Raw genomic sequence first — 9957 nt, 5'->3', positions numbered from 1 at the left:
TATAAAAAAGAATTGAACAGAATAGAATAGAATAGAATAGAATAGAATAGAATAGAATAGAAAAATACTTTATTCATCCCCATGGGGGAAATTCAAATTAGTCAAGTAGCTCAAAAATTATAAATATTTACAATGATTGTATATTAACAACAACAATAACAATAATAATACTAATAAAAATACTACAACTACTACTAATAATAAATGACTAAATAAATACATTTGAGAAGAACATGTCAGCAGTCACTGTTAAAAAGTCTTATGACTGTGGGAACAAAGGACCTCCTGAACCTCTCAGTCCTGCAGCGCAGAGAGATGAGCCTCTCACTGCACCTGCTCCTCTGTCCTGCCAGGATGCTGTGGAGAGGATGTTTATTATTCTCCATCACAGAATCTAACTTCCTCCTCATCCGTCGCTCCACCACAGAACTGAGAGGGTCCAGCCTTCTGCCTACAACAGAACCAGCCTTTTTCACCAGTTTGTCCAGGCGCCTACAGTTTTTGTCTGTAGTGCAACTCCCCCAGCAAACAACAGCATAGAACAGTGCACTCCCAATGATAGGGTGATAAAACATGCACATTATATCACTACAGACATTGAAGGACCTGAGCCTCCTCAGGAAGAAGAGACGGCTCTGGCCCCTCCTGTAAACTGCTTCTATCTTGGCAGACCACTCCAGTTTATTATCCAGCACCACCCCCAGGTATTTGCAGGTCTGAACAGTCTCTATCTCCCTCCATCAATGCAGACTGACTGGTATGGGGTTTTAGATCTTCTGAAGTCCACCACCAGTTCTTTGGTCTTGGTAGTGTTCAGGAGCAAACAGTTATTTTTGGTCCAGAAGGACCATAGAAGGACTCCACAAGGTCCCTGTACTCCTTCTCCTGTCCACCGCGCACACATGCCACAACAGCCGTATCATCAGAATACTTCTGAATGTGGCATGACTCTGAGTTGTACCTGAAGTCTGATGTGTACAGGGTGAAAAGAAAAGGAGCCAAAACAGTACCCTGTGGAGCCCCAGTACTGCATTCCAGTGTTCCAGAAACACATCTCCTGACATACTGTGGTCTGGCAGACAAATAGTCTAAAATCCACAATGTCAGGGAGGGGGCCACACCCATACCTAGAAGCTTGTCTTTCAGTATGGGAGGCCGTATGATGTTGAAGGCACTGGAGAAGTCAAAGAACATGATTCTCACATTTTAAACAGGCACATCCAGATAAGTATATGCTCGATGCAACATATACAGAATTGTGTCTTCCACTCCTATATGTTTCTGTTCGGCAAACTCGAGGGGGTCAAGAGCATCAGCAATCTGCAATCTCATGTGACGAACAAGAAGTCTCTCCAAGGTCTTAAACTCATTCAGTAGTGGGCTGTCATGTCCGTTGCATCCCTTGACCTTATCTCTTCGTCCAATTTACAAAACTTGCCTTAAATCTAAATCTGAATCCATGAATGAATAGTTAACATGATGAATACCAAATACAGAAATCACCCTGGTTTACACTCAATTCCTGGAAGCCAAGCTGAATCTGTTGTGTGCAAATTATTGTTTTAATTGTTTTAATGAAATGAAATGAATGAATTCAATAAATAAATAAATAAATCTCATGTTAAGGATAAGAACATGTATATGATGAACACCAAGCGCAGTCTCAAGAGCAGGCTCATTTAATTAAACAACAGACAGAGTAAACAGGAGTAAATAACAGATACATGTGCTTTTAGGTGAAAATAACACGCACAAAGGATCCAGGAGGTTAAAAGAACCATTTTATTGTTCATCTGGTGAAGAGTCCATCAACAACTGCTTTGTCTGCCACCCCGGAATGAATCTCTGTCTCACACACACAAAGACAGCACAATGTTCATGGTACATGCCAAGACTGTCAGACACGCTACTGTCACTCAGCTGCCATTTCTACCAATCCAATTGTTTCCCACTAACCAATAAATCCGCAGACATTTACAAGTTTTCATGGACTGTACAAAACTGTTCACAATTTCGAGACATCAAGCATTAGAATTATCAAAAGAGAACACACATACAAATCCCCCCTCCCAAAAAACCAACATTTCAACCAATCCTTCTTTTGGTATGTGCTAGCCAGCACTTTGTATTTATTGTATTTCACTTCATCTTCTCATCCAGCCAGTTTCTCAGAGTTTCTAAGTTCCTCTGAACCCAGCGAATGTTTTTCTGCACGATGTCCAGGGCCATCTGTGTAGCCCTCAGCTGAGAGGCCTGTTCTTTGATGGACTCGAAAAACAACTGCACCTGAAAGTCAAAACACATGTATTTGACATAAATATGAATAACTGAATTGCCTTATAGACGATAAAGTATTTCATCATTTAGGTGGGAATTTTACTTCAGTGAGTTCGTCTTGAGATGAAAATTGGCCTGTGGTCCCAATGAGAATATTTCTGATACAAAATGAACCCAACTGAAACCTGCAGGTGAGAAAGAAAAGAGAGGAAAGTCAAGACATGTCAATATCTAAAGGGCTCCTTTTGAAAACCATTTCCACTTCTGTTCTGCTTGGATTAATTTCACAAAAGAAGCTTCTTGAGAGAACATTTGTTTTTTTGAAAGTATGTATATAATATTATTTTTTTAAATGTATTTTTATTTAATTATTGGAAAGCTATGCTTTTATGGCATCACATGTTTTGACTGGTTATTTTCAGCATCTTTAGCATTATATACTTACTTTTGAACCAGTGTGTCCCAATTCTTTTTGACAAAGTTCCAGGCGAGGTAATGTCCTCTTGGGTTCCTGGCCACCAGCAGGATGAGACTGGACAGGTCTTGCGATCGAATCACATCCCCCTCCAGACCCAGCTCCAGCAGTCTGTAACACAAACACACGCAATGACACAGACATTGCTGACTTAAATTTGCTCATAATCGTTACTTGAGGTTACTGAGCGGTTGCACAACAAAAAGTAGAGCAGCTGAACTATGATACAATAACCCATGTTTGCCACTAGGTGGTAGCATCAACTGTTTGGAGGAAGAAAAAAAGCAGAAAGAAGGCATACAACACCTTTTGAGTTTATCTGTGTCTCTGCTACTGGTTAAAGCAAACAAGATCTTGTGTTTTTGTGCTCCAGAGAGGGAAATCTTATATGTGTCTAGAAGTGAGGCCCAGCCATGGTCATCCTGAGCTCCCACTGAGTACACTGTCTCTGCCACATCAGTGGGTAGACTAGAGAAAATACAAGCAGAGACATGCATTTAAGGCACATGATAAAATATCACATTTCATGATCCACTGTGCCATAGAATGTATACATATGTATATATATATATATATAGTATGATTAATATAAGTATTTTTAGACAGACTTTAGTGTTCCATTGGACTTAAGCCAGTCTTTGAAGTGCTGATTTGCTTGCTCCAGACAGGGAGGGTAGTCCAGGTGGCAAGCCAGTGACAGGACCTCTGACCTCAGGCGTCTCTCCGACACGGTGCCGCTGTCACTCCAGGTCTGCTCATCAATGACAGCACGGAAAAAGTGCAGGATGTACTTCTGAACAGAAAAACACAGAGACACAGCATTTCACATGGACATACATTTCATCTAAACATCAGTAATCATGAAAACGTTAAGGTCTTGTCCTCTTACTGCCAGGTTCTGTGTTAAACTGAGCTCGTCTCTTTTCTCGATGATGTGGTAGAAGGCCTCCAGATAGCCCAGTCCTTGGAGGAGGGGCACCGTGTGTCCCTCCATCTGAAGATAACCAATCAGGTCCATGGCTTTATTAAGTGGCAGATGCCCTGCACTGTAGAGAGACAATAGTTAGCATGCTGTTTCATGTGTAATTGTCACTTTTCTGTACAGACAAACACAAAAATCTTGCACGTGCACACACTCGTACTTACGTGACCAACTGAAATGCGTTGTGTATCAAGTGAGTCCTATCTTTGTAGCTCAGAGCAGTGTGGTTTTCCCTCAGTAGTTTTGTCATTACATCCCAGCCACCATCCTCATAATGAACCACATAATAGCCTGTCATGTCAGAGTTTATCTTCACCCAGCTCACGTCCTCTCCTATGTGTATACTGTCTAAATGAAACAAAACAGCAAACATATTATAATAGAACTCCAAAGAAAAGTTAGGATTGTAGAAAATTTCATACAACATATTCTCTTACCTGTGTGTGATGTCATCAGGTGTCTGTGGATGCTGCCTGAAGCATCTGTCTTATATGTCAAAGGGATATGCCAAAGGAAACTATGCACGAGACAAAAGAGTATTATTTTGAACATTTGAAAGCTACTTAGAATTACACCAGCATACGTACCCCTGTTGATATGTGGACCACAGAGGGTCAGAAGGTAGCACAGTCCTCAAAAACCTGTCCTGTCTGAGCTGCAGTAGAGGCCCCCTCCTGGTTACAGTTACCAGAGGAATACCTTTCTGCAGAGTCCAAGTATTCATCATGGCAGTCAGGTCTAGATGTTCGCCAGCAAACAGGTACTACAGGAGACAGTATATTGAAAATCAATACTTGTGATCACAGTTTTGCAGGCTGTATGATGACAGGCCAGTGAAACTGATGTTTAGATGTTTGCTCACTGCATTCTTGGAGGCCTGGCTGCTGCTGTAACAATGTTTTCCTGAGATGAATTCCTCATCTGAGCATGTCTGAAAAACAAACAAAAAAAGAATAAACATTTTGTATTATTTGAATTATTTTACTAATCATACAGTCCAGCCATCGAAAAAGCAGCGTAAAATATAAAACAATTAAATGTTCAAATCTGGGCAAGGGGCACGTACATTGCATCGCCTCCTTTTTAAAAAAGAACACTCAAAGGTGTTTGGGAACAGAGGAGGCCAGTTACTGTTCAAAAGCGAAACGTTTTCCTGTTCTTACTGGATATAGGATTTCATCGTTTTAACAGTGAAGAGCCTCTTTTGTTGCATTATTAATTTTACAATGTGCTGAATATTGTGAGCGTCTGACAGTTGTGGGCTACAGACAGGCCAGAGTAGCAGCCAGACTCTTTCACTGTGGAGCCATGAGATAGTTTGGTATTGATTTGGTGAAATAAACAAAAACTTCCCTGAAGAAAACCTTGTCTTGATGGCAGCATATGTTGCTTCAGAACATATTATCATTCTGCATTATTGGCGCCTTTGGAAATCTGCAAGTTACATGTGCTCTAATGCTAATAACGAGCTGGAAATCCTGAACTTCAGAGTGAATGTCTTCAATTTCTCCTCTATCCATTTTTAATGAGCTTAGGACCAGAGAATTTTCTGAGAGAGTGCCTTAGTACCCCAAACATTTTCAAGATTCTGAACGTGATCTCTTCTCTTCATGGACGCTGTCTCCATTACTGTTCAGTTGAGTTACAAAAGTAACTCTGAGAGACTCTAAATTTCCTTTATATTGGCAATCCATCACAGCGAGCACTGTGTCTGCTTTTGTTTTCATCAGTGTTCCTGGAAAGGGAGCGAGTTTACAATTTCAGCTCTATTGCTAGGAACAGAGAAGAGAATTTTAGAACTTTTCACATTATAGCTAATCAATTGAAGCTAAACGCTTCCTGGATGGAAAATTACTGTAACGCAAAATACACTTGTTTTGTAATACATTTATAGGCTTAAACATAAAAAGACATTGAATTGAATAAGAATAATAGTTAAGAAAAACAAATACATCCCTTTGCTCTTAGTCTGATGAAAATGCAAAGATTATTTAAAGGTACGTGATTCAAACTAATTCCCTCCTCCATGTTAATACCAGTCAGTTATGTAATCTCTTCCGTTTCAAAAATCAACAGTACAATTTGTAAGTAGCCACATTGAGAAAATTTCCCAAGCAAATTTTTAGAAAGCTGCTCCTTACCCAGGATATTTGAGCAACAAAGAAATAAAAATAAGTAAACCGTGTCTTACGTTGGCCAGACTGTCCCACAGGTCCTGATTCTTAGCATTTCCATAACTGAACTTGCGAAGATATCGCACTATTCCTCTCTGAAACACCTCATCAGTCAGAAAGTGTCGTAGCATGTGCAGGACACACGCTCCCTGGAAAGAGGTGGAGAAAACATTCATTTTGACAATTTTACATGACGTGCCATCAATGCTGAAGTGACTAGCTGTAGATTTTTGCCTCTTGCAACAAATCCATAGAAATCATGTGTATTCTTATTGTCTGTTTTCCAACATTTTCAAATTTGGCTGAGCTATACAGGATAATATATTCTGTTTTAAACTGACAAGGACTGAATTATTTCTGCAGGTTATTTAGTCACAATGAATTGGTATTATCGGTTGGGTGATTGAATCAGTTAAGTGACTGAAATCATACTTTGTCATACGAGACTGTGTCAAACATCTCTTTGATCTGAGTGGGGTTCTCCGCAGCGCTGGATATTGGCCGAGACGAGTTCAATGAATCATGACCAGTGGCTACAAAGTAAGTGTGGAGTAGATACTCCTCCTGAAAAAGTATGGGTTCAGAACATGAATACAAGTGTTTCGATAATCATTCATAAGCCAGCAATTAAACTACATACCACTTTGAGGTCAGGGTAGGTGGCCTCCACCGAAATGTACTCCATGTATCTGGCAAAACCCTCATTCAGCCAGATATCATTCCACCACTCCATCGTCACCAAGTTACCAAACCACTGCAGGCAAGAGGAAGACTCAATATTTTACTTACTGTTTTAATTCTTTATACTGCAGTGAAACTGAATGCAGCAAAACAGGGAATTTTATATCTTATGACTGGACAGATACAATTTCAAACATTCCTTCTCACCTGATGGGCAAGCTCATGGCCAATCACCATGGTAACCCAGAGTTTATCAGAAAGAGAGGAGGTGAGGGGGTCAAAGAGAAGGCTGGTCTCTCTGTAGGTGGTCAGGCCCCAGTTCTCCATCGCACCGGCCTCGAAGTCTGGGATGGCAATCAAATCTGGGCATGGACATTAAAAATCTATCATATCTGTCTTGATTCCGGAAAGTAAATAAATAAGTAAATAAATAAATGAATTAAAATTCCTCACCTTGTTTGGGTAAAGGATAGCGGATGTTGAAATATTCCTCATAGAAGTCTAGCATTTTGACAGCAACCTCCAAGGCATAGTGGGTCTGATGCCACTTCTCAGGGGAAGCATAGATGGAAACCTGGCAGATTTAGGAACAAACCAACCAATAAACCTGCATTCATGGCTGAGAAAGTAATATATCAAGCAAGAAATGTAAGTCTGACATATTGTCACAGAGCCCACACCTTCACCCCAGATGATGTTGTTGCAGTGACAGACTTGAAGTCACAAATGACAAATGCTACCAGGTACGTGCTCATCTTTACACTTTCAGCAAACTGATCCTCAAGTAGGCCACCATTTATCTCAACTGTCTTGACCTGAAATACGCAAACACATAAGTGAAGGCTTTCTTTTCCCCACACACACAAATTCCAATATATGATACACCCTGCAGATGTGCAACACTCACCACAGGCATGTTGGAAAGGGAAATAAAGTCTGGACTCCTCCTGATTCGCACAGAGAAATTTGCTTTGAAGCTTGGCTCATCGAAACATGGAAATGCCATTCGAGCGCTCGTTGGTTCAAAGTGAGTAGAAGCTAAGGTTCTGAAAAGCGACATAAGCAGAGTGTATATGTTGGATGATTTGCCATGCATGCCGTGAAACAGTAAAACTGCCCTTACCTGGTCTCGCCTTTACTGGTTCTATAGGTACTTTTATAAAAGCCATAGAATCCTTCTGCAAGTTCTGCCTCAAAGTCAATATACAGGAAATACTTCTGCCCTCTGCTGAGCACCCTGGGAGAGAAAATGCCTATTTGCTCATGGGAAGGGTTATGAAGAACTGGAAGAACCTAAAACAGGAAGAAATCAATGAGTTGACTGAAGGCCACAAAGACAAATAAACTGATCCACAACCTTTAAAACTACCTGATCAGACAGATGATCGAGGTTCTGGTCTAAAACGGTGGCTTTGGAGATCTGTAGACCCTTGCTGTGTAATACAACCCAATTTGTATTGTTCTGGACATCAATCTGGATCTGCACAGAGCCAGTGAAACTGAGAGTTGTGAGGTTGGGGTGCAGAAGGAGCTGGTAGTGAAGAGGAATGATGTATCTAAGAGGAGGAAACACACGTCTCTTTTTTGATAAGTGAGTCAAAAAATAGATCTCCTCGATTTTTTTCCCTTCCATCTATTTTGAAATTGCAGCTAGAGAAAACATGTGCGAAGCATACCTTGGCAGGCGGAGACGACTCCAGGGAAAAGACAGATTGCCATCACCCAAAGGAGATTGTTCTCCTGTAGGATGAGGAGGGGTTGACACCTGCTGCGCACTCTGGGAGGGCTGAGACCCAACCAGAGACACACTAAACAGCAGTAACAGCCTCACCAAAACCATTGCAAAGGAAATGTCCATCGACCAGTGATTAAAAAATTGTGTGACAGGCTGACAGCTGATGCTGAAATCCTTTGGTCATAGCCCAAGTACGGGGAACAGCTACTGTAAGGACCACCTAACATGAATGGCGAACGATGATGTGATGAAACGTTCTCGGGACTTCTTCTCTTCAACCTGGAAGACATAAGTAAAAAATACAAAGATCTCATAAAGACAAAAATCTAAATGGAAATCTATTCAGACAAACACATTATTTATACAATGTCAGGGAGGTTTCAAAGGAGGATGCAGCAATCCCCAGAGAGCTTTAAGCAGTTTCAGAAAAGGCTGAGTGAATTGAAAAATTGTTGCAATTTTTACTTAAGTAAGCAACTAATAAAAACCTCAAGTGGGACATTTTTCTATGTGTGTGGTGTAGTGCCTTTAATTGTCCCAATAGACAAATATAACTTTAATATGTCACTGTGGCTTACTTGCTGAGTGTCTGTTTGACACCTAGTGTCTGTGGGGTCAAACAGCTTAGTTGTGATACCACAAGCATCCAGGCATTGGCTGTTTTGTTTACTCCAGCCATGTTAGGCTTATGGCCTTCCTGTCTTCACTGAAACTTTGTCAAATGAATGAATGGATGAATTCAGTATTTAGGCCTCTGCTCATGACCCCTCCACACTGCAGCAGTGTAAGTGACATTTGACCAGAATAATTTACTCTTCCGTACAGAACTGCGGGGATGAGGAAAACTGCTGACTGGGCTGCACTGAGCGCGTGTTCAGTTAATGCGGGCGAGCTAATCTCATTTGAATATTTGCCCACAACACATCTTGTCCTGAAGGATACTCAAACATGTGACATAAAAAAAAAAACATCACATGATTTACCATGTGGAGAGAACAAGAAGAGGACGCTGCTATAACTGTGAGGTGACAACAGCTGCAGTGTAAATCAGGCTGCATGGGCATTATTAATGCAGCACTGTAAGCTGAACAGATAAAGAGGCTGGTTACAACCTCCAAGTTCACTAAAAACGCAGCAGTTTGGAGAGAATTGGCTGAAATTAGCTGTTTGTATAGCAATCTCTGTCGTGTGCCTGCCACACAGATCTTGTTTTAAAGAAATGTGAAAAGGTTTTACCTCGATCATTTTAGCTTCATCATGCTTCCTTGATGTTCCTGCTGCAAAGTTTCACTTTCTCTTTCAAGCTGCCACCCACAGCTAATAAAAAAAAAAGCCAGTGTGTGTGCGCATGTGTTTGTATATGTGTGTGTGTGTGTGTGTGTACTGTCACCATGATTAAGTTATGATGAAAAAATGTTGGACAAGTTGTTATAGACTTGAACCAATATTATCTAAAAGGTTTTGTGTATTTGTGTGTGTGTGTGTGTGTGTGTATGCAGGTGTTGATATTATCTCACCTCAGATCTAACAGCCGTAAGCAGGTGTGTCTCTGGTTGTTAGTTCCTCACTGACTGTCTGCTGTCCACATTAAAGTCCTGTCCTCACTTTTCTGTTGTCTCTCTAAACGCTGACA

At 40.9% G+C, this 9957-nt stretch overlaps 1 protein-coding gene across 1 annotated transcript; it reads right to left on the bottom strand.

Moving 5' to 3' along the window:
* Nucleotides 1-1768: 1768 nt before the first annotated feature.
* Nucleotides 1769-9629, bottom strand: erap2 (endoplasmic reticulum aminopeptidase 2). The gene is made up of 21 exons (XM_075468083.1): nt 9561-9629; nt 8266-8603; nt 7959-8145; nt 7713-7882; nt 7497-7635; nt 7270-7404; nt 7043-7163; nt 6797-6951; nt 6549-6662; nt 6341-6472; nt 5926-6057; nt 4597-4665; nt 4322-4497; nt 4172-4251; nt 3899-4082; nt 3642-3798; nt 3361-3545; nt 3059-3220; nt 2723-2863; nt 2381-2462; nt 1769-2286 (listed from the first exon to the last, which is right to left on the bottom strand). Exons 2-21 carry the CDS (start codon nt 8445-8447, stop codon nt 2140-2142), a joined length of 2850 nt encoding a protein of 949 aa, XP_075324198.1. The 5' UTR covers nt 8448-8603; nt 9561-9629; the 3' UTR covers nt 1769-2139.
* Between the last annotated feature and the right edge of the window lie 328 nt (nt 9630-9957).

Source organism: Odontesthes bonariensis, chromosome 6, assembly GCF_027942865.1.
Source record: "Odontesthes bonariensis isolate fOdoBon6 chromosome 6, fOdoBon6.hap1, whole genome shotgun sequence".
Lineage (NCBI taxonomy): Eukaryota > Metazoa > Chordata > Actinopteri > Atheriniformes > Atherinopsidae > Odontesthes > Odontesthes bonariensis.
This window is presented reverse-complemented; position numbering and strand designations above follow the sequence as displayed.